Below are 25,168 nucleotides of genomic sequence, written 5' to 3'. Positions count from 1 at the left end.
CTGAGTCGATCAGTGGCCATTAAAAAGCGAGCGGCTGGAGTGAGCTCAAAAATTAGTCGATGAACAGCTCAAATTAGGACATATAATTCTCTCCACTAGCCCATAGAATACTCCAAAATTTGTTATCTCAAAGAAATCAGGAAAGTGGAGATTTATGTTGAAAGATTTAAGAGCTATTAATGCAATCATTTCACCAATGGGTGCTTTACAACCGGGTGTACCAAATCCTACTATGATTCCAGAATGTTAGCATTTGATGGTGATTGATTTAAAAGATTGGGTTATTTCACCTTTTTACTTTTTTATTTATTTGCACCCTAACGATTGTCCTAGATTTGCCTTTTCAGTTCCAGTGCTTAACAATGAACGACTCACGCAACAATATCATTGGATTGTACTGCTTCAAGGAACGATGAATAATCCTACAGTTTGTCAATTGGTGGTAGATGATGCTCTCTGTCAGGTCAGACAGCAGATCAAGCTCAGCAGATTGTACGTGCCTGCCCTGACCGTCAACGTATTGTGCCTTCAAATACTCCAGCAGGAGTAAATCCAACAGGTTTATGTGCCAATGAATTATGGCAAACTGATATTACTTATATTCCATCGTTTAATCGATCTAAATATGTGCATGTAACTGTTGATATGTTTTCTGCCTTTGTTGTTGCTACTGCTCACACTGAAGAAAACCATGGGAGTACCAAAGAAAATTGGGACAGACAGTGATCCAGTAGGGTGCCTTCTTACAGGATTGGGGAGTGACTCACACTACCAGTATCCCTCATTCACCTATGGGACAAGTGGTTATTGAATGAATTCATTTAACATCAAAACAAATACCTAAAAAAAAAAAAAAAAAAAAAAAAAAAAAAAAAAAAAAAACAGGGCAGTCTTCCGTATATTTCCCCACAAGAGTTAAATTTATTAGGATAAAATTTGTAGGTTGTGCCAGCAACAACCACGTTACACAAACATGTGTTGTTTTAATCTAAGTGACCATGGTGAGTCCATCCACGAACAATTGCAATGGCTTGGAGAGCATTTGGGGAGAATTGTGGTAGAGGATTGTATATTGATATGTAAACTGTCTTTATGTTTCTTATGATTTAGTATATTACGTGTGTGAAAGTTGCTTGTATATATGCTTTGTGTCTTTTCTCCGATCGGAAGGTGTATGGATTCACCCGTAGCTACTGGAAGGAAAAGCATTAACTGGTACCGAATTAATGACAAAGAATTACAAACTAGACTTAGTTGTGAGCACGTAACTTTGAAAAAGGAAGCTAGGAGAAATATGTTACAACTTAAAAAATCCGCTGTTGGCCAGCAGAGCACATACCTGGCGGCCTTGTTGCACGCACTGGCCACGCGTGTGGCAACGCCATGTCAGTACCTTTGTCATAGACTCTGCTGAGGGTGTAAAAGGGATGGCTCAGAGCGGAGCGAAGGGAGGCTGCAGAGCACACTGTGTGGATAAACAGGGGACGCCCTGAAGGTGCCGTGCCTGCCTCTCTTCTCTGCGATGACCCTGCCGACTGACACCCTCCTGCTCAGTGGAATCTTGGATATAGCGGAAATAGTAAAGGCCTCAGAAAGGGAAGTAGTATGCTAGAAACTGCTTTTGCAAGGCTGTACCAAAACAACATGCTAGTAACTGGGGTTGACAGTCTCGTGCACAGGATTTTCTTCGTGCAAGAAAAGAAAGGGGGATTTGTCGGAGTGCAGATCCTTGAAGAGACTGCACGAAGAAAATCCTGTGTAAATAAGGACTGGAGCTCTAAAGTTAGGCCTCAAGGGCTGAATGCCCTTGAAGTTAAGGATAAGAAAACTATGCAGTATGATAAGGGAGTAGTGTTTGCTTAGAGCAGAGCTTCGCTAGGCGGGTACCTGTTTGAAATAAGCTGTTAAATATGACAAGCATATGTATCATCCAATAATGGTGTAGAAAAGGTGTGGTCTCAGGATTATTGGCAAATACTGCCTATATAAGCAATAAGAACTGCGCAATAAACGAGACTTCCTGCAGCTAACTCATATTGAGTCGTCTCAGTACTTCTCCAAATCCCTTCTCCGCAAGGAAGGCTGTATGCCTCTCTGCTAATGATCACTTATGCCATGGTCTCTATTCTCAGCCAGAGCTGATCTGCAGTGGCACTCAAGACTTGTTGTTCCCAACACTTGTGTGCACTGAGCGTTTCCTCTCAAACCTGCCCCTTGCTTAAAAGATGGTGTGTGTTTGAGCTCCCACCATGCCTGCTGCAAGGTGAAAGCATCCCTTTGTTCCTTACGGGGCTCTTCATCTCCTCCTCTTTCACTCTTGTGCTGTGAGAGCACTTCTTGTCTGAAGATCAACGCTTCTAAGTGCTCTAAAATCTAACTCTTTATGAGGCTTGTTATGAAAATTGATGTATGAAACAAGGAGATAGAGAGTGTAGCAGAGCTTTTGAGACTTGAGAGGATATGAGCATGAGCACACCAAGGCAAGACCAGGCAGGGCTCAGCAGCCTGTGGTTGGGCTGTCCAGGCCAGCACAGAGGAGGGCACAAGGCGGGTGTTAAAGATGCTTTCATTCATCCCACGTGTCGTGTGTCATCCCCATTGTCCCTCCCTCCCCTGCTCCAGGTCTTAAATTTTTGGTTAAAAATGAATTTTTTTTTTTTGAGTAATGGGTCTCAAACAGCATGTGGCACTGCAGTGACAGTCTTGCCAAAGACTGTCTAAAACTGAGTTATTGCTTCCAGTATCTCTGTGCATGTGCCCCAGGATAGCAATTGCCTTTTTCTGCAGTGGTATTGCAGTATGAACTTTCATCTAATTCATTATCCACCCTAATGCTCGAGTCTTTCTGCATTACTGCTTTCTAAACAGCAGTCTCTCACTTCGTTCCTGCACTGATTATTATTTCTCCCCAACTACATTGCCTTACATCTATCTTCAGTGGAATGTCTCACATCAGCCCATTTCGCTGAGCTTGCCAGACAGCTGAATGTTTTTGAGGCGTTCTTGCTTGCTTCTCCTCCTCTTGCTTTAGCATCGTTGACATTTACTGAGTGTGGCATTAGCTTCGTCCTCCAGATGGTTAAATTGGTGGTATAGGAAAGAACAGTGTCGCCGTGCCTCTTCAGACTGTGCTGCATACCATCACTGTATGATTACAAAATGTGCACCATTGCTGGCAATTTTTATCTATTTACTTCATTTGAGCTCTATTACTGCTTTTTTGTTCTTGCTGCCAAAGGCCTTGCCTTGTTCTTGGTCGCAGTAGCATGAGGTTTTGTGTTGAGATCTCTGTTGTAGTCTCTGGATGTAAATAACCAAGGAACCAAGTATTAGTTTTGGTCCCTAAACACCACCAGACACTCCTGCTGGGACATTTCCAGAATAATTCTTGCCTGGTTGAAAAACTAATGGTGAACTGCAAAGCGAAGATGGAGGTTTGATTCGTTTTACAGATCCGCTCTGTAGTATTTATAGTGTCTTTTCCCTTTGAACAGTGCAACGTACTTGGAAGGAAAGGAGAGAGTTCTCAAAATGGTAGGTCACGTTTTTGTGGCATGTATCCCTGACTAACAACTTGTTCAATCGGCACAAAAAAATCTCTGTTTATCTCAGTTTCCACTTTAGATTTATATTTTGGGAAATAAATGTGGATGAAACCCTTTGCTACAAAATCTGTAATGCAAGCTGTCAGCATAAAAAAAGATGAAAAAACCCTGTTTTGTAACTCATAAGCCAAATTAAATACATTTTTACACAAATAAAAATGAGTGCTTGCTTGCATGGTCCTACTCAGCTTTTAAGTTTGATCCTAAAATAATTTTTGTGGATCTGGCTGGAATTGCTGTCACATGCTGGAGGCACTAAATCTGGCTACCTGAGCGCTGCTGATCTGTTTGAGCGCAGAGTGATACAAATCTCAAGTTATTTCTGCGCGATCCGGGGGAGTGTGCTGGTTTATGCCCTTCCATCTTTCCTCCAGGAGACTGTGCAGCTATAGATGGCGAGACCTGACTGCAAACTGAGAGGAAGATATCTCACAGTGGGACTAGAGCATTTCTTCTTTCTTTTCTTAAATAGTTCTTTATTGAGCTTTCCACCTTCCACATTAATTTGAGAGCCTGAACCAAATAACCAGGAAGAGATTGATATGGCCTCACTTTATTTCCCACAGTCAATAAATTGTTAAATGGGCCAAAGGACATGGGTTAAAAAAATCATTTTGTATAAAGAATGAGGGGGTTTTATTAGCTGACAGCCCCTGTCTCTGAAGACTTTATAATGGGGCAATTTTGATCTCATGCCATGCAGTGGGAGCAGCTCTGTTGGCTTCATGAAGTGCCTCGCCGTTCTCCATGTGAATGAAACCAGCCTTGTGCCCTGTGTTTTCTGCCGAATGAATGCCGGGCTTGCTGCTGCTCCGGTGTTGGAGGCAGGTGAGCTTTTGAAGGGCTGCCTTGGAGTGAGGACTCTGTGCAGCATCAATGCTGAACTCTTCCTCAGGAGAGACCTGGTGTAGCTCTTACACAAGAACAGAGTCTCCCTTTGGGAGCTCGGCATAAGTTTGGCATAGAAGGCCTTGATTTGTAGATACGTGCTTATCTTTATTGATATAATGCAAAGGTGGCTTTAATGGGATGATAACATGAGTAAATGAAATTGTAGGCCACCTACAGGGAAGCATGAATGTGTCTGGTGAGATGGCAGCCTGGGTGGACAGAAGTCACACACAGAGCAGATGTGCATCACAAGGTCCTTGCTGTCGTTATTTGGATGAGTCTAGTAAATATTATTTTTTTTTTAGCCAAAATACTTCTTATTATATGACTTAGGGGAAGCTGTTCTGAAAACATAATAAGGCTGTACTACCACAAACACTGACAGTGGATACAAGCAAATTATTTCCAGAGCAGAGAGGTGAAACTGGTGCTTTTGCATGAGTTTGTGTGTTTTTGTGAGTATTACTGGATTTAGTGAAATGAAAATGGTACGATTCTGCATTAAACAAGGAACCGAAGGTACAAAATACTTGATTAAGGTCACGTTTATTTGCTGTTCAGAATCTGGTCTTCTAACACTGTGCGTGCTGCAGCACCTGATTATGTGAGAATGAGAGTGAGACAGCTGATTCCAGCCACAGTGTTTTCTGTTGTAAAAACCTTATGGTTTAGGAACTTGCAGTAAGGCAACAAGTGAAATAAAGCCCCCTTTGGCTATCGTTAATTCATCATACAAACAAGTCACCATTATATGGTTTATACATTTCCTGGATAAACTATGCTGTGAATGAAGAGACCAAGGTGGCCCCTTCTGAGTGCGCCTGTGCTGGTGGATTCAAGTCCCTTCTGCACAAATACGCTGTGCTGCCTCTAGATTCCAGCTTGTTCCAAGCTTGACTTCAAGCTTGCCCTTGGGGACATTGTGCAAAGACATTGGAGCTGGCTGTGTGAGCAGTCATTTTGCCCTGATACCTGGGTTTTCATTGCCTTGGTTCACTCTGACCAGGCTACCCTAGGTATTGGAGAACTGAGTTTATCTCTTCTCTCCCTAATATCTGCTGTGGTTCAGTCAGCACTGGCTGAGGAAGCGTCAGCTTTCCTGTGAGAGGTCAGCCTTGCTTATGAACTTCTGCTCTGAAGTCTTATTTCTGTGTTTGCGTCATACATTGTTATGAATAAAATTCAGAGGTGACATGACCCTTCTGAAGTACAGCATGGAGAGGCGATGAACAAGGATGAGGATTCTTCCTTTTAAGAAATGCAGATAATGATGGTTAACAGAAGTCTGAGGGACTGCGAAGGATGCACAGACCAAGAGTTTTCAAGGTTACAGAGTTTTCAGGTGCTCCCAATTATTTTTCCATCTGACTACCCAAATCAGAAGTGTCTAAAAGGAGTCTGATTTTGAGGATGTAATGTGCATCAGTTGTCTTTAAGGTATCTCAACTTAGATGCCTAGAATACCAGCCTGTTTGAAAACTTTGTCTTAAAGGTAAATGGAATGTATTTCTTCATACAACGAAGTGTCAAGGAACAGTTCAGTGGGATAAAAGTTTTACTCTGGATTTGGATCAAACGTAGCTGATTTTGATGCGTTTGCAGTTCCCAGTGCTAGAGCATGAGTGTTTCTGAAGCTGAGGTCCTCAAACTTTGTTTCTGCAGCTATTGCAATGGCATGCTGTTTGCAGTGTGACACGGAACAGGAGCTCCTCCATCCTAGAGGGAGGAGTGCAGTTGACTGAGCTATTTTTTTTCTGCTCGGCAGTTCTGCATTTTCTTAGGGTAAAAGATAACATACTTGTTTTTTTCATGACATGGTGCTCACACACAGGTAGATTTGAGCTCATGTACTGCTGTCTGAGAACCCTTAGTCTAATGGTATTCCCCAAGTTCTCTGGCAGAAGCTTGCTGCAGGCCTCATCCTCCTGTAAGGAGTGATGTTGCAGTGGGTTTAATTTATGTATTTTTGTCTTGAGATGGAGATTTTTGTCACTGTTGGTCATCTGGCCGACTTTGCTTATTCCTAGCAGAAGTGCTGGAGGTGAAGCCAGTTGACACCAGTGGTCAAATTCACCATCAATGTCATGTCTTGCGCAGCTGATGCCAGCAGAGTGTAAGCTGTGAAAATGCAAAGCCAAGCCATTTCTAATTATCCGGAAGCATCTGTCTCTTCCTGGTCTCCCAAGTAAGCTTCTTTTTCTGAGTCTTCTTAATGGGGCATCATTAGTGCAACGTGAAGTTGCCTTGCTGTCTTGCTAATGAGCTTTGCTCATTTTGATTGTAAAGTCAGGCAGGCTGAGAGAAGGATCTGTCGGAACTTGAGACTGGGGAGATTTTGGTTTGCTTTTCCTTGGGAGGGTGTCTGCTGTGCCAGCGAGCAGCTGGCAGCGCTGGGCATTGCACTGAACTTCTCAGTCCTTGTTCTGGTTTGGCATAAGGCTTGCTCTGAAGTAGGAGATTTTCCTGTCTCACTTAGACTCCATCCCTTGTAATGTAAGGAAAGATTGCACTGAAAAAATCAGTTTTCTGTTGCTTGTCTGCGTCAGCTGTAATGCTTTGGGACTTGCATTGTGTTGATACATTGGAGTAATACAAAATTGCATTATGCTTCGCTCTCTGGCTTTGAACTCAACAGGTTGCCAAGGGTTAATGCGCCTAGGGACTGCTGTATTCATGTTTGGGATAAGGGCTTTTAATTCCACTAGTTAATTTAATCCCCACAGTTTGACGTCGTGTTCCCTGGACTATTTTTCATCTTCAAATTGCAGTCTGCTGCTTAGTTCCTGTAAAGGCTGCTGTGCTCTGCGTTTGTGTTCGCGTTCTCAGGATTTGCTGTTATCACATCATCTATCCAACCTGTGAACAATGGAGAACGGACCGTGTGAGAAGTCCCCGTGTCACTTTAGGAATAGACCTGTGGATTGTGCTCGTACAGGAACTAAGGGGCTGCCTGGGTGACTGTCATCTGGGAAAGGGATATGCATGTCTTGGCAGATGTAGTGTCCGGGTGTCTGTTATTTTGCTTAGTTGCGAGATACTTGTGGTTTGTAACTCCCATGTTTCATTAATGGAAAGCTGTGAAAATTGCGTGTGCCTTCACAGGAGAATAGGTTTTGTCTTTTATCTGATAATCAGAAGAAATCTCTGCAGCATAATCAAAGGAAGAAGTCTCATTCAGAATATGATTTTGTTAATGCTGTCTGACCACCATATGTTGTTTTAACTTTCATCCTCCTTTGGCAAGATATAAAATAATCTGCAAAATACGGGAATCCATGGCTGAAGAGTCTGTTTAAAAGTAATGCACTATCAAAATGGATTAGCTGTGCCTGAAATATTTCTAGATTTATTTGCTGTCAAAGGGTGGTAAAATATTTAAGGCAAATAGCCTAGTTTTGTTTAGGAAGTTGTCTGTGAAAGAGCCTGGAGAGATGAATTTAACCATTATTTATTTTAATTGTACAAAAATATTTTAATTGTTTAATATTATGCATTTATTTCCTATCATTTTTTTTCTCCTCTCTTTTTCCCTTCTCGCCCATTTGACAACATTTATTTTAAGAAATTGCCTGGAAACTTACTCTTTTCAGCAGAGCATGTGTTACAGTGCGTAGCATGGCAGTGTCTTCAGCGTACCTGCTTCTCTTCAGCAGAGTCCAATTAAAAATGCAGTGAATGCATCTAGATAAAGATGCTGCTTTTTTCAGTGAGTCTTGCGTGAAGCTTTAGATTTGCAGGTGGCAAAGTGTCTTGGCTCACCGATCTCTTAAATTCCATTTAAGAGATGATACAAAAGCCCTTCAGGTTATGTTTGTGTGCCCACTCCCCCTTTTACAATGCAGTGTTGTGCGGTCTTCAAGAAAACTTTTTTTCTTGGTTTTGAAAAGTTTCCTTTCTACAGACATTGATCTACCACAGAGCTAATTGCTAGCATTCCTTATGATTTAGTGCTTTTTGCAATACAGGAACCAGATTTTATTTTTAACTCCCCTGCTTTAAGAGTTTTCATAGCCTAATGCTACTCCAGATTCCAATAGTCAAGTCTCTTGACTCCAAAGACTGGCTTGTTTTCCAGCAGTAGCACCAGATTGAATTACATCAGTTAAGTGTGTCCACGTTAGGGACTAGGACTAAAACTGATCCAACTGCTAGCATGGTCCACAGTGGCAAGTCACAGAATGGTTGTGAGCTGGGTAATGCGTGTACCTTTTGACTTTGTACCATTTTAATCAGGACAGCTGAAAATAAATTTGTGTGCAACCCTTGTCTTCAAAGAAGGCTTAAAAGAATCAGTTTGGCACACAATCTAGTTAATCTACCATCATAACTAATGATTTCATCATTCAGACATAAAGTATCGACCTTAAAGGATTTTTCTTACATAGCTGATGGCTTGATACCTTTTAAACACTAATGCCGAGGGTATAATCTCTCCGAATAGTGTAATAGCTTTATATTTAAGGTAGATTGGGGATAAAATTTTGTGTTTTCATGTGAACTATGAATACCAGTAAGGTATTCAGGCAGGAATTACCTTATGGTACCTTTGAGGGCACTTACCAAATAATTTTTATTGGAAAGTTAATACATTGAGACAGAGTGAATGGAAAGCTGATCAGAATGCTAAGGCATATCCCTGCATTGCTTTTGCTGTCTGCAGATATGCGGCACGGGTTGATTCATTTAGCACATCATCTAAAATCATGTAGCGTTCAGTACCGATTAAAATTATATGAAATTGTGTGTAAGAGATTTCTCCATGTTAGCTTTGAAGGATCCTCTGTTCCTTGCAGAAGTCGTTCTGATAGGCACAGCACAACTCCGGTGACTGCCGGTGTTACGCTTCAGAGACACCAATACTGCACCAGCAGCCAGAGGAGTTGCTCAGGATTTAATTTCACGCTTGTGTATCTGACTGTAAGATTGGTCCTCTTCTCTTTTAATCGTGTATCTGTAAGTCTCAGACCATATATTATGGTATTCATTACTCCTGTGCCATCAGCACTGGCATGATGTATCAAATGAAACCTTGGAGGGCAAGGGTTTCTGCTGTCCCTTCTCTTCCTCCCTGCCTCCTGCTGTGTGTGAGTACCTATATTTTACCCTGCTGCTACATTTTGAGCCTTCCTGCCCCTCCTATTGTCCCAGTTGCCACTTCCCCAACTTTTCCAGGGTTCCCAGAAGAGAGGAGCCTCCCCGTGTTTGCTCTGTTCTGGACCAGCCCATGTAATAGCTGGCTTTTCTCCAGCATCCAGTTATGCAGGAGTGGAGCAGGAAACCAGTTGGCTGCTCTCTGTTCTTGAGCTGTTAACTGTCTCCCAGCTGAAAAAGAATTGTGGAAACCTATAGCGATTGGTGCTAATATAACTTAACTTTCTTAAAGATTTTATCCCAAACTTGTTCAGATGTTAGAAACACTGGAATATGCGATTTGAGTTTGAGTCACTTATTTGCATAGCTTCTGAAACTGTGGAATTGGTGCGTAATGTACTGTAATGGCTGGAGCTGAACAAAATATTTTAGCCGTGTGTATTTTCAGTGAAAGAAGCAGATTCAGCAACACAGAGATGCCTGTTAGGTTTTTCATTGGTGGAGTCAAGTTGTTTTAGTCAGAAGGTACATTCCCAGCCCCTCCAAAGATCTGGAAAAAGTAATGATTCTGCCTGAAACATAAGACGGTTTTGATCTATGAAGCACTTTCTTTTTTTGAAATAACTTGACTTGGATGCTTTGGCTCATCCAAACTTTTATCTGAAAAGGCACTGTATGCTCTGTTCTGTACCTTGCACCTCTTCAGTATGAGAGAGTCCATTGACCCCAGTTGACACCACAGAACAAAAGCGCCATGAGATTGAGTCTGGTTTCCTGATGACTTTACCAGTATAAGATATTGCCAACAATAGCTATTTGTTCCCACAGTGTTTTCTTGGGAGTGTTTGTGTGGCCCCGTGCAGAAATGCATGGCTGTACTGTGAACAGGCAGGGACACTGCGCCAGCTTAGGGAAGAAGGTGGTGTTATGGTTTTTGGTGGAGACAGACCATTACCTTTCTAGTTCACAGCATGGCCAGAGATCTTTACCTGTCATCCTATTTCCAAAGTTTCTGCAGCTATCCAGTAAATATATATCTTCTCTAAATTGTAAGGACTACTGAATTATTGCATGTTTGTAAGGGGACTGTTGGCATTAATGTTGGGCTGCCTAATAGTGGTGCAGGATTTTATTTAGAACAGGATGTTCCAATTGGTTTCTTTTTCAGTTCTGCGGAAGATACTTAGCGATATAACCAGCAAGTTCCTTCCCCCGTTCTCTTGACAAGTACTTGAGCTCCTCTCTTGGTTTGTAACAACCTTTTTGGTGGAAATATATTTGTCTACATCATGGCTCTTCACCATTTATAAGTATAGATACATGTTCAAATCTATGAAGTGTCTATGCAGAAAACTAAAACTGCATATTTTCACAAGAATGTCAGGTTTTTAATGATAAATAAGATGCTGACTGAAGCAAATGTTCAATTTCACATTAAAGTTAAGCATTCATAAAGGCTTGGATTTGCATAATTTAAATTTCTGCACAGAGGATACTGAAAATCGATGGTATGATTCATAGCCATACCATGGTTGCCGTGTGGCTTTTTGATGGTTCAAGCTAGGAGTACAAAGGGTTTTACAACTTCAGATGTTTGGCACTGACTCAGAGCCTTTGTACCTTCAACAAATACAGATTATTTAGCCATAGTTTCCTTCTTCTGATGGTAGGGCACAGGGAAGGGCTTTCTGAGCTGATACATCCAGGAGTACCTTATTCCTTGGAGGAGGAAGAGTGACATCTTCCTTCTCCCTGCAGGAATCAATTTTTCTGGGCAACAAAAACCCCACAGCTATTTGTCTCCTCTATGTAGAGGATGCTTGGAAGAAATCTATGTTCTTTTTTTTCTTTCCTTCTTTTTTTTTTTTTTTTAGTGAATGATTGGGTTGACTTTTTTCTGAAAGCCTTTCCAGCCATCCACCTAGGTTATTTCTATGTTCTCTTCCTTGGGATTCTCTGACCTTTGCTCAGTTTTTGTTTGTTTTTGGTTTTGTTTTTTTCCAAGAGGATTTGGGTCTCCACATCCCTTACCTGTTCTTTCTTGTTGAAATGAGTGCCTGTTGCCTCCTAACCAGGTACACATACTAGGGTAAATCAGAATATGAAAGTAAGGTATGTGTTAATGTTACCTACGAATCCTAGTAGCATGATGTGTTCCAGTGTTTCTAGTTCGCTGCCTGGAGTGAATTAGCATTTAGAAAGTTGCCAAGAAATCTGGAAAACTCATTCAAATCAGAGGCTTATAATAAATGGCACAATTAGTAACTTTGCTCACACAAGAGAAAATTTGGCAGGGGCAAACCTGTACTGCCTTTCCTGAGATTTCATGACTTTTCCTACCACTTCAGGATTCCAAAATCTGCAGAATTCCGTGTTCCAGGGTGGAGAGTGAAGATTGTTTGTAGAACTGTTTAGCATACATGGATAGCCCTCGGATGCAGCATGCTCTCTGCTCCTGTGGGACAAAGAGAGTGTCACCCAGAGCTTTTCTAAATGAAAGGAAGCCAAATTGTGAGTTACTGGTGCTTGATGTTCAATAAAGTCCTGTTACAAGCTTTGTTTCAGCCCAGCTGTAATTGGCCTGGGAATAGGAGAGAATACCATGCTTGTTGACCGCATACAGATAGCAGTGCTTAACATGGTTTTCTAAAGTTTTAATTTGAATTATTCAGCTAGTTTCTTACTGATCAAATAAGTGGTTTGGGATCAGTTGGACTTAAATTTCCATAGAGCCAGTTGGTGCATACTTTTTCTTCACATTCTGCTTCTGCGGATCTAAGGGTTTTTTTGTTTGTGTGGGTTTATTATAGTACAAAAGTTTTCGGCTGTGGTGCTCTGAGAAAGGTAGTTGAATTTATTACAAACTTTTTATGGACATTTGTGAATTCACACACCTCCAGTTTGATTCAGTCAGATGCATAGAAACAATAAGCAAAATTTGCACATAAAAACTCTGAGCAACCCACATCCTCCTGGAAGCTATGCATTCCTTTATAAGGGAAAAAAATAATAATATTGTTTTGAGGCATAAAAGAAAAATCCTGGGATGCAATGTAGGATGCATTCTTTTCTGGTTTGGTTGATGAATTTAATTCCTTCTAGTTTGCTAAGTTTTACAAAGTTTTCTTCGTTATTTGTGTCTCCCTTTCATGTGATAAGGCATTGGTATTGCACGTTGGGCGTTTTTGTCTGACATGAGCACCTTTCCTCTGGCTGGAAGGCAGTGCTACATGTCTGCCTGGCTTGGTGCATCATGAGGCGACGTTACTCCAGCCCTGCCCGTGTCGAGGCTGTTACCCAGCGTGCTGTGGGCTCAGGTCTTCAGGCTGCACATGGAGGAGATTCATTCAGTCCCGAGCGAAACTGTTCTACGTGGGATTTTCAGATGTGGTTGGACACAGGTGCAGTTGTGATAACCAGGATAACGCTGTACCAGCATATTCCACACACTTGCATCTGTATTCTTTTAAGGATCTTGGTAATTTTTGTGTTGAATGACAATTAGTATTTGGTAGTCATTAGCAAAGTAAGCTATCTTTTGGGACTGGACAGAGAAGGTTTGGTTGTATGTCTTGGCTCATACTTGTTTGCTTGTGTATATCAGAATTTCCTTATGGAAATTACTGGAGTTATGCAGGCATGTGCCAGAGCAGAATAATGGCATCAGTGAGTCGTGGCTTCTGTGAATCATCCTTGGATGGTGGGTTTTCATAGGTGAGGAACATGCCTGTTAAATTATTGTGTTTTTTTTAAGTAATGCCAAATTTGTAGTCTCTGCTCAGCAAAGACTTAAGCTTCACAGTGTAAACTCCAGGGAGTAAATGCCACTTGCCTAACGATTCCTGCTTCTTCTCTTCCCAGCTCTGACCGAAGGTTATGTTGGCTCTCTGCATGAAAACAGACATGGTAGTTCTGTGCAGATACGGAGGCGAAAGGCTTCGGGGGATCCTTACTGGGCGTACTCAGGTGAGGTGGCTTCTTCGGAGGACTAAAACATGAAATATCTCCAACATCAAGTTGTTTACTTGCTTTTTGTTACTACTACGCACAGAAATAGTTTAAATTAGTTTTACGGTGTATTTTCTTCTGCTGACTTCCTTGCAAACTCCCTCTACACACACCCTCTCCTTTCTCGCATTCCTGCCATTTACCTGCAGCGTTTCCCTTATTATTCTGCTCCTTCTGTCTTTTAGTTTCCTAATACATCCTTAAAAAGGCATACTCCCACAAACTTTATTTTCCCTATCCAGTCAGTACTTTCCCAATATCACCATTTGCTTACCCTGTCGAGCATTCTAGGAAGATTGTAAGCATCCATACATACATCCAGATAAAAAAAAAAGTAGAAATTTTACAATTATTTCTTTGTGCGCATGTATTTTTGTGGTAGTGTGTAATGACAACAGTGAGACCTGTCAGTGCAGCATCACACCGAGATGTGTGATGCTGACAAGGTGGGATATTGGGAGGGTGTTTTATTGTGTGTCCCACTGCTCTTATAAGTCTTGTGGAAAACCTGATGTGTCTGCACCATTTTGAAATGCCACAAATCAAGGTGTGCTTCAGAATGATGTTTTTGATGTATGGTTTGACATTTCATTCAGGTCTAGAAAATTCCAGGTCTGTATTTGAAGTTCTTAAAAAACCCAACAATTTGAAATCATGTTAATATCTATGTTGACTCTATGGAAAAATGCCTAGTATCTAGAAAGTTTTTATGAAGATTTCAAGCATCATATTGAACTTGTGTGTCCTTTTTTGGAAGATCTGAGATGGATTTCAAACATTTGGTGCTTGTCCAAGAGGAATGTTGTGCAGGCCTAGTTTTAGCTGAAGCAAGAATATTACTTTCTAAGAAGTCTGAACACTGATACCAGATAAACAGGCAAATGTTAATTTTTGACTGCCAACTCCTCTGTTTTATACATACCATAAACTTCTTTGGAAATTAATGATTATAGGCAAGCTTAGAGGTTTTTTCCATTAGTACAGAAAATACTGGATGTCACAAGTTTTCTCTATTAGATCTCAAAATATGAGCTATCTCATTTGCAAATGAGGTCACGCAAGTAAAATAAATCTAAACGTTTTAGTAAGGTAGGACAAATGACTGCTTTTTGTTCAACTTTGACAAGATCAGATGGACAATTATTGCCACAAGGTGCACTTCCATTATTGCAGCTTAGTATAACTTTTTTAGATTTTAAGCCTCTAAACTCATAAAGAGTAGAAATAAGCGAATAGAGGAAAAAATTGTGTTGGAATGAATGGCCTGTTCCTATCTGCTGTCTTGTATAAAATATTACAAGTGCCACTTGGCAGGTTTATTTTGTTTCTGTTACTGAAAAATATATTTGGAATATTCATTGTAGGTAGTTAAATGAAAATGTTTTTAAAAATGTAAAACAGTAGTGCAATTATTCTGTTGTCATATGTGTCAAAACTCTTTGCTTGAGTTCTAGTTATTTATTTTTTTAACCAGTTCTTGTTTTTTTTTTAAAAAAGGGGAGTGGGGAGGAACCCCCTCTCTTAAAACAAACACCCCAACCCCAAAACAAACAAGCAGAGCAACGAAAAAATCCACAAACCCACCACACAGCAGTTTATGCATAGACAGTTTTCCTAATTCTATTTTTATGATGGTGTTAATCTTCCAGTAGTATCGCTTGTTCACCCCTCCAAAAAAGCTTTTACCACCCACGAATCCTTTTAGGTTTATGTCAAAATAAAATGTATAGTCCTGATGTGTAATTATACCTTACATTTTGGGGTTTTGTATCCTTTTGTCTATTGATGAATCTCCCGCTTCTATGAGGAAAATAACCAATCTGTTTTTCAGAGAACAGATAGTGACTTTTCAGCTGTCAGTCACATGCCATTCTACCTGATTAGTGCTATCTAATTAGAACCTTTTTGTCACTGTTGCTGGTAAAAGGAGTAAATAGGAGATGGAAAAGGTGGAAATGATATATTTACCAGCACTTGTCAGAAAACCAGAAGAGGATATAACACCGTTTTGTCAGGGTACTGTTTGAACAGAGTGACTTGAAATACCAGTCCAGGGGAACGTGGTTTAGTACCAAGTATTCCAGCTGCAGAACCTGGGTCTTCACCAAAGGTTTTGTGACACGAAATACAGGTGTGAGCAAACAGTGTAGGTACTGCGTGCCCTGGCTGTGTGGGTTGTGTGTGTATGCTGCGTCTGAGCAAGCCCATCCTGGAAGCGGATGGAGATTTGGTGTCCTCCCAAGCCATGTTTTAGTCTCTGCCTGCAAGGAGGAGCATCTCTGCCCTGCTGAGCCCCACGTAGAGTGCCTGCGAGTGGAAGGGACAGGGCCATGTGCTAAGTGTGAACGCCGAGGTGCAAGCAACAATTTGGGTTGTGTCTCAGAGGGAAAAGGCAAAGGCAAGTAGAGACTTGGGAAAGATGCAGTTATTTCTAAAGGAATTTTCCAGGGATGGTGCTGTATCCTGCAGGAGAGTCAGTATTGCCAGCATCTCCCTGAGAAAGGGAGGAGATTAAGATGAGCCATCAGGTGGGGAAAGGAGCCTGTGCTCTGTTAGAAATTGTATGTTTCTACAGGCTGCTGCTTTGTCATGGCTTTTTATATGTAGGAGTTTTTCTCTTTCCTCCCCTCACTTGGTTCCTTCCAGCTCTACGTGGGATTGTCAGCCAGTTCAGCCTCTCTCATCTGATGTCTTTTGTCCGTATTTGCTCACTGAGAGGACAAAAGTAATGAAAGTGCCTAGCTTCTGTGTTTAGGTAGAAGATGGGAGTAAATGGTGGGTGGCAGAGCCCAGATGCCAGACAGATGTTTGTTTCTAGCTGGGCACAGTGAGGAGGATGATCATGTTATCTGTTTCTTTCTCCTTGCCTCCTCATTTCCCAGGAACCCTGAGCAGGGCTTAGCTAAGCAGTTTATGTACTAACAACGTTTGTCCTGCGGGTAGGGTTTTGGACATGACTAGGAAGTTTACATCGAATGAGCCTACAGAGAGTGGAAGCTTGACTCTGCAGTAAGCAATTAGCCTGTGTCGATGGTTTCCAGGCTCTTCAGCAGACATTATCTGGTAGGCTGCTTCCCTTCCCTATCCTCAGATGGTTAGGCCAGCTCCCCTCCGGTTAGTTGTACAACATCTGCTGGCCCAGCCCCAGCACTTACAGATGGGGAAGAAAGGCACGCTAGGCTCTCTGCTGGTGAATCTGAAGATTCTTCTAAGAGAATTTGCCAACTGGAGTAAATAGGACCAGGACAGCTTCTACCAGCCATCAGTGGACAGCTATCTGTTGAACCCCAATATTGACCAGTGTGCCCGTGTCTCTGCTAGGCCCACAAAGGCTGAACTTTGGCTCTATGTTAATGTCAGTTGAGCTGTACTGATGTATAGCAGCAGAGGCTTCTTTACGTTTATGGCTGTGCCTGCCTGTTTGCCAAGCTTTTGTATTTTGGGGCTTAAGTTTTCCGTAATAAATCCTGAGGTGAGGGTGGAGAGTTCTGAAAGCAGCCAGAGTCGTGGTTTTCCTGCCTGGGGGTGGAAAAAGGGCACAGCCGTATTGCAGAGAGCCCTCAAGTCTTTATCTTCCACAGGATGTGTCTGTCCTCCACTGTGCTTTTTGAGTAATTCCTCTGTAGCCTGTAGGAAACCCTTCTGCTGCTCCATGCTCTTGTGGAGGGGGAATGGTCCAGGAGCTGGCTTAAACTCTGGAGATCAGGAATTTTCCTGGTTTTGTGAGCTACCTATGGCATTACCGTGTACTGCCTGGTAATAGCGCTCCTCTCAGGCACAAGAGTTAAGAGAGGATAAACTTCAGTTACTGGTCAGGAGTCAGACAGCCCTGGAGTCTGTAACACCTGCGCATCTCAATGTCCCTGCGAACCTCAGTGCCCTGTGCTCATACTGCATGTGCCCTGGGCAGAGCCGCGGAGCTTGTACCGCAGGGCTCTCGTTTTACCGTCTGATTGTAATGGAAAGGATTTTTAAGCGTTATAAAATAAGCCTGTTGTCTACAGACACAATTCTGACGATAACATTTATTCCAGTTCAGAAATAAAACTCGCAAAAATAAAGACTGGATAATTAAATGAAGAAGGCCCATTTTAAATGGGTTCTGTCAAAAAGACAGAAGGAAACACAATCAGCCTTTCAGAAGAAACTTCGTTAAGTCTATGCTAGCAGCTCTTTAAACCAAATTCAGAAGTGAGCAAACACTGAAAACGGAAGACTAACTCATCTTTAAATAGGAACTGCAAGACCGAACAGAGACTGAGATCTCCTAGATGTTCTTTTTAGGATTTTTGAGGAAGCTCATACTACATTTCTTAGGGGGATTTCTCTGCACGTCTGTATTCATGTATGTTTTGGCAAAGTATTTATTCCGTGAATCGTGTCTTATGGTTTGCCAAAGACTTCCTAAATTGTGACTGGCCACGTTATTTGCAGTGTAACAGGAATGTGGAATAGGTGCAGCACAGTCAAAGCAAGAAGTAGGTGTGGATTCTGAATGTGCTTCAGTGCAGTCTTTTCACAATAATATTTGCTGTTAGACTAACCACTGAATGGACAAGTTTGAAATAATTTTTAGCACATCCTTACAATTGCCACAGAACTCAGTATGTTTCTAATACCCGTAACAGTGACAGAGAGCAGTTCAGGTGCCTTGTCATCAGTGTGGAAACATTTTTGTAAATACATAAGCTGTTTTAAAAACAAAACAAAACAACCAACAACAAAACAAAACTTGAAAAGAAATCCTACAGAAATATGCAATTGAAACGTCTACCAGATCCAGGGCTTTCTGACTGGCCCTCCCTTGTGTAATGTATTCTACTTCACAGAGCATAATATTCCAGACGTTTAAAGATGCCTCTCAGTGTCAAGTGTTACATCTGTCAGTGCTGAGAACACTTTGCTGGTGACCTGAGCAGACCCCATTTTGCCTTGCAGTAGCCCCAAAAATGGGTAGTGAGAGGGTCAGGACTTTAGGAGGAGATCACAGTATGACGTGCTGACACAGATGCTTCTATCTTAAGCGAGAGTAGCTCTAAAGGGCCTATATCTACTCATATCTGTTTTTCTGAAAAACCGTTATGTAAAATCAGTGTGACAATCATTGCGTGAGATTGTGGAAAACGAGAGGTGGCTATGGGGAAATATTGCTCATTACTCAAATCTGGAAACTCGTCGTGGAGTCTTCAGATATAAGAAGTGATGTCTGATTATTGCCAGTGTTAACAAGTGTGATCAATGGGTATGGAATGGGAGGCTGCACTGTCCTGGGGCAGCATGTTGTAGGCGATGGTGCTTTTGTCACTGGAGTTTCCCAGTTGAGCCGTGGTGCTGGCATTGGTGGGGCTGGTGTACTCTGTGCTCTTGATGGCTGTTCTGCTGATCAGCCTCAGCATTGCAAGCTGACTCATTCAAGGAATACTCTCTAAGTAATCAAAACCATTTGGGCTTCTCAGAGAATGAAAAACCAGACCCTAGCGAAGGATGAATGTGTGTTCTTTTTACTTGTTTATTTAACTGTAGTTTTGTAGAGAGAACCCTATGTAAAAAATGCACACAGTTGCTTTTTCTCTTTAATCTTATGGTTTATTCAAGGCATCTCCTTCCTCTTTGTACCTTTGATCTCTCATTTTCTGTGTGAAATTATTAGTACTACTTATGCTTCTGTTCTTTATGCATGTCCTTACTGATGTTTTTTCTTTCTAAAGTGTTGGATCCTTTCTCTCCAAGATCCTGTGCAACTACCATGAACATTAGTAGATGTTAATAGAAGAAAAATAGGCTTCACAAGAGTAGGGATGACCCTGTGAGTGGGGAACAGTGTCCATTAAGAATGGTACTGTGGCCGTGCTGTCATGCTAGTGGCCACTATCAGTGTGCGAATGCTTTGTCCTGCAACACTTAGGCAGTTATTGCTGTCCTTTAAGATGCTATTATTTAAAATATAAACGCTGGTGAATGTAAGAATTGAGTGTTCTTCTCAAAAGCAATTGCTGGCATTAAAACAGGAAAGATCAGTAAAGGTTATTTCCTGAAAGAATAGCAAATGGTGTTAACTGTGATGAAATGTAACTTGGTTTTGTCCTTTGTAAATGTGTGAATTTCTCTCTCTTTGCTTAGATTGTTCTCATTAAATAAGCTGCTAATGTGAATTGGACAGGAAATAATCAGCACATAGTAAGGAAAGCATCAAGACTTATTGAACTGAGAGGTAACTAATGGTCTATTTGCCATGGTCAGTATTTCACTCTCTGTCCCTCAGAATAATAAATCTTGATATTGACCAAAATTCTGGCATACCGCATGCGCGGCTATCATTCCACTGTAGGAGTACTCATCTCCATTAGATGCAGCATGGTCAAAATGAGCAGGATCTGGCTCTCTCCCTTCCTCACTCTTTTAAACTGACTTTTTAAAGAGGACCTAAGCTGAGAGAAATAGGAAAAATATTTCCATTAGTACCTGATCTGATCAGTAAACTGAGCTTTGAATATTTTATCTGTGTTCATCAGATGAATGGTAGTCTTCACTGAACCCTGCTGAAACCAGCTGTGGTGCATTCGTTTCCATGTGCGATCTTATTAGAGAAACACTTGTTACAGAAATTAATGCTACACGCTTTTATAAGAGAAACATGGAAAACCATAGCTTGAGAGTTTGCTGTTACTGTCTAAACATAAACCCTGATTTTTAATGTGCACAGCTAAAGCAAGTGGTATACTGCTGTGTGTTTTCTCCAATAAACAGGAAATACCATCTGTATATTTTGATTGTTTGTATTCTGATGGTACTGGGTCATGAGTCTTCATGTCCATGAGCTAGGCACTGTACAGACATGTATTAGACACGTACTTGTCCGCAGAATCTGTATCAAAATGTGCGCTTACTAGGAGGATGTCAAGGAGAATGCTCTAATCTTTCTTTCGCTATTCTGTGTTGTGAAGTAACAAATAGAAAATACATCTTTTATTTTTGTTATAAGAATGAAGAAATAAGTTTTCAAGTTCCTATACCTGAGAATAGGATATATCTTCCTAACCATAAGCTAATGTGAATAAGGAATTCACAATCACATGCTTGTGTTGAATATTCAACGTTAGTAGTCCTCTAAGGAGAGCCAGCCTTGCCAGAAGCAGTCCAAGTAGTCTGCATCATTTTTACTAAGCCATATTGCTGGAGAACACAGCTCTGATTGAGAGTCTTGTCATTTACTTTGTTTGTCTATTGGCAAGTTTCTAAATAATCTGCTAAGAAAACCTCAGATAGTAATTTAGTTTCTACTTAGACGCAGACACCATTTCCTTATTGAATAGCATTAATACTGTTTTTTCTCTCTTCTTGCCACCTTTTCTTTTGTGCCAGGCTTACAGTTTATTCCAAAGTACTGTCATAGTCAATCCTGGTATCCAGTCTATAATGAAATGGTTGACTAAATTTTTAAACATTGGGCACAGGGTGAAATGGCCTTTTTTCTTTTTTTTGGCAAGATTCTTTCTGCAAGTTGGTTGTTTTTCATGACTTAAATACATTAAAGCAAATCTCTGATTTTTTTGAACGCTCTGAATTTTTTCTTTACTGTTTTTGGGTAGATAGGCCATTGGCTGATGAACAGCTTTGAGAAGCTTAAATATGAGGTGCAAAAAACCAGATGTTCCCTCAACTTTGTTTCATGAAGTTTTTCCCTACCACAGCACAAAAGTATAAAATAACTGCAACAGATGCTAGTTGAAGTCTTCAGAGCTTCAGATGCAATTGTTCCAATGCTACATCAAAGTATTTTTACTTCGCACTGCTCTGGCTATCTATGCTGAAATGAGGAAGCACAAAGAGCTGCTTTTGCTGAGGAGGGGGGCCCCTCACTTCTTTAAACGTGTACTGTGCTTTTTGTTGCATTTTCTTTCAATGCGAACGCTAGAACGTTTGTAGAAAACCTCTGGAATGACAACAACCAGTGTACTGTTTCATAAAATTGCAAGTTGTGCAGAAGAGCAGCAAAAAGTTGTCAGTTTAGCTGATTTCTAGGCATTGAAATAAAAAACAGTATAAAATATTTCAAGCTTTTCTTTAGACATAAAACCATGTGAAACACCTGTATTTTAAACACGGAAGAAAGATGGTGTATTTGGGTAGCAGCTATGATACAAGCTCAGCAAATGGACTGGAGAATACACAGAAGGTTGGAGTCTGCTGTTGCCTTGAGGTTCTTGAATGACTGCAGTAATCCATTGAACTTCCAATCTTCATTTCATGTGTAACTGAATGCATTAAGGAGATCAACAATGGGGGAAAAAGTATGCAAACAGCAAGGATACTGCAGTGAGAAACAAAGCAAGCAGGGGAGCTCTGAATAGCCCTGTAGTGTGTGGATAAAAACAAGTAGCTCGGCACAAACATTATTGCAATAGTCCAAGCATGAAATAATCAAAGAATGAATCAGAATTTTGGTTGCGGGATATAAGTAGAGTCTTTATGAAAGGGCTGAGTAAGGCCAGTACTGCAGCGATGCAGTAGATGTAGAATTACTTCTGTAATTTTTGTGGTATCAGATGGATACTTTGTGTTATTCCAGTCGCTATTCAGAAGATAATATTATTTTTAGTATCTCTGCACCAGGAATTGCCCCATCTCTTCCCTTTCTGAGAAAGTGTCTCCATCTTGGAGAATGTGGCATTGAAAACTTGCATTTTTTAATCATCATGATCCTTGAAAAAGCAGCCCCTGCTTTCAAGAGGGGTACGTCTGCCCCACTGGGTTCCCTCGTGAAGGGAAGAGTGAGCAGAAGCAGTGCTGCGGTGGGCTGCTGGCAGGGCATTCCCACCTAGCGCCTTGTCAGCTGCCAGTGGGGCAGAGTGTGCTGTAGGTGGGTAGAGGTGCCGTACATTTCTTCTATGTTCAATGTCACATACCCGTTAGAGAAAGGTAGAATTAAAAAGAGTCTCATCTATGCATGGTCAGAGGTGTCCTTTGGTACTGCGGTATGGGTGCTTAGAGGTTGGAGGAGTGCCACGTCCTGTAACATCTCTGAGGTCGGTGTGTTCACATAGTGAGAACTGAAGGACAGGGCAGTTTAAGTAACTTCTTTGATTTACCCCATGCACCATACAGCAGAGTTGGAAATTCAGCCCAAGTCCCAGTGCTGTGCACTGTTTCTTAGGCCACACATCCAACCTTAGCAGATGCTAATTGAGGAGGCTTGGTTGCCTTGGAGACTACCTTCTCTTGGGGGAGACCATGTCAGCAGCACAGGTGTCGTGAAGCTCCTGAGCTAGCAGGAGGCCCTCCAGGAGGTGTTCCAGCTATGGAGCTTAATTCTTCCTTCAGCAGCAAACTGAACTTCTCCTTGTGCTGGCTGCTTTGTTGAAGCTTTTGGTCTGTTTGGTACTCTCAAGTTTTTTTTTCCAGTGGGATTGGGACAATGTTGGGCTTGAGTCAGAAGACATTCTTTTCCTATTCAATACACTGAACGTTTGGCTCTAAATTACAAAGTTTTTTTCTTAAAGATTGCGTGTGCCCAGAGTTGGATGGGCACACTTTTAACCATCAAATTAAATAAATATGAAATCCTCCAATGGAGTGCAGAGCTGTGCATATAAATTACATCTTTAAACAGCACTTGAATGATTTTCTGGAAATGTTTTTAACTCTCTTCTGAACTCTTAAGGGTCATCTCTGTAGCCTTCCTATCTGAGGGAGGCTGTTGGCACTGGAATGATTTATTGAAGAGGTATGTTGCTCTGCGGTATAAAAGTAATGTCAAGCTTTACTGAGAACCTGAGTAATCAAGCTTCTGTTTTTGTAGAGCTGGGAAAGCAAGTGGGTTTAATTCAATTGAACCCTGAATGGATGTTTCCTAAGTATGTGTTCCACCCACTCCCATCTCTTAACACTACCCAGTTGTGAGGTGAGTGGGAATGTGGGTTGATAATGTTTTCAGGACAGTTAGTGAGATGACTGATTTCATTCATCAAGAATTAGGAGCCCTATGTCCCTGTTGCAGAGATGAAGATTGCAGCTTGAACAGACGTTGTAGGGACTGGTGGGCATCGCTGACTCACCAAGTCCTTGTGGTTGAACCCTCAGTAGGGCGAGACTCCTTTGAGACATGCAACTACTTTAAAAATCCTGACGTGAACTGACTTGACCAGCAAGCAACTCTTTCACCAAAGAAGTCTTTGCTGCCATGAGTATTAGGCTTTCTGTCTTTCTCCGTCTCAAAGAAAATCCTGCCTGCTGTTGTTTTCTGAACAATACTGCCAAGTTTCACCTAAGCCACTCTGGCTGAAGTAAACCCTTTCTCCCCTGCGTTTCTCTTTGAATGCAGTCTTGCTTCATGCATGTTTGCTGCACACTGCTGTAGGATTACAGCCGTGCAGGCACGTACACAGATCGCATCTATCCTAGCATAGCTGCTATAAGGTAAGGTCATGCTGTAAAGATGGGGTGGGCACAGAGAGGCTGGGTGCCGGGTCTCAGATTACCCAGGTGTGGCTGAGCAGAGGGCTCAACTGAGGTCTCTGAAGCTGGCCCATACTGCTCCTTTTACCTTGCTGTAATTAGAGCATTCAGGCCAACATCTAAGTTGTCCAGCTGCCAGAAAGCTCAGGAGGAGCTGTTTCACATGGGGTTCTTTATTTCTGACTCACTTCCGAGACTTTGTTAACTGCCTTGGTGTATAAATTCCCTCAGAAACGAACAAAAGAGGAAAAGTCCCTGCGATTGAATGCCTGAAGGTGATGAGTATTGGCACATGGACTGCGGTTTCTGTTGCTTAGCGTGTATGGAATAGTGAAAGCAATGTCTCCTGTCTCCTTCCCGACTCGCCCGTGATACACTCGCAGCTAGAGCTGAGGTGCCGAAGGCCCCCTAAACGTTGCTCACGTGCTTTTTTGCAGTGCTGAATCAGGGCCTCGCAGGGCTCCTTGGCTGTACTTCACACTGTCTAATCCTTGAGCACTGGGGTCGCTCCTGTGTGCCGAGCTCCTGTAGGAACAAACCAGTAAGTGGATGCATCCAGAATGAAGAATTGTTAATGTGATCTGCTTCGTGTTTGTGTGGATATATTTCTCAAGTACAGAACTAAGACTTACCCTGAGGTAACGGTGGCAGTGAAGTCATGGAGAGTTTAGATCACTTCACGTTCAGTTTTACATGCTGTCGTCTGCTCCCGAGGTGTGGCGGTGTGTCTCAGGCTGCTGCTGAAGCCTTCTGGCCCCCTGGGGTATGAAAAGCCGTTTTACATGCCAGATGCTAGTCTGCTCTTAACCAGAGATGACGTGGACTTTTCAGTTAAGATTCCAACTTGGAAGCTTCTGTGGCACTTCAGATCATGTTTTTAATTTATGTTTCTGTTGCTGGAGACTTGAAATTGAGACACTTATGTGCATGATACAGTATTAACATATGCTGATCTCTAAAGAAGGGGATTTGCTATGTGAAGATAAGTTTGCAGAGAGAATTAGATGTGACTTTTGTAAAGAAGGGTTAGGTGTATGTAGTTCCATCACAGTTTATATTGCACAAGGGCTTCCTAGATGTCTGCAGGACTTAATTGCTGTGAGTGCAAACACAGAAAA

General features: G+C 41.7%; 1 protein-coding gene across 1 annotated transcript in view; it reads left to right on the top strand.

Annotated features, from left to right (window-relative positions):
* PTPRG (protein tyrosine phosphatase receptor type G) overlaps positions 1-25,168 on the top strand; it is a 409,944-nt gene that overhangs the window by 81,672 nt on the left and 303,104 nt on the right. Inside the window, 1 exon segment of the mRNA XM_086619000.1 lies at positions 13,449-13,553. Within this exon segment, the coding sequence (XP_086475126.1) occupies positions 13,449-13,553 (105 nt within the window).

The sequence above is a fragment of the Tauraco erythrolophus genome, chromosome 12, assembly GCF_009769465.1.
Source record: "Tauraco erythrolophus isolate bTauEry1 chromosome 12, bTauEry1.pri, whole genome shotgun sequence".
NCBI classification, from domain to species: domain Eukaryota; kingdom Metazoa; phylum Chordata; class Aves; order Musophagiformes; family Musophagidae; genus Tauraco; species Tauraco erythrolophus.
Note: the sequence above shows the minus strand (reverse complement) of the source record. Positions and strands in the feature narration are given on the sequence as shown.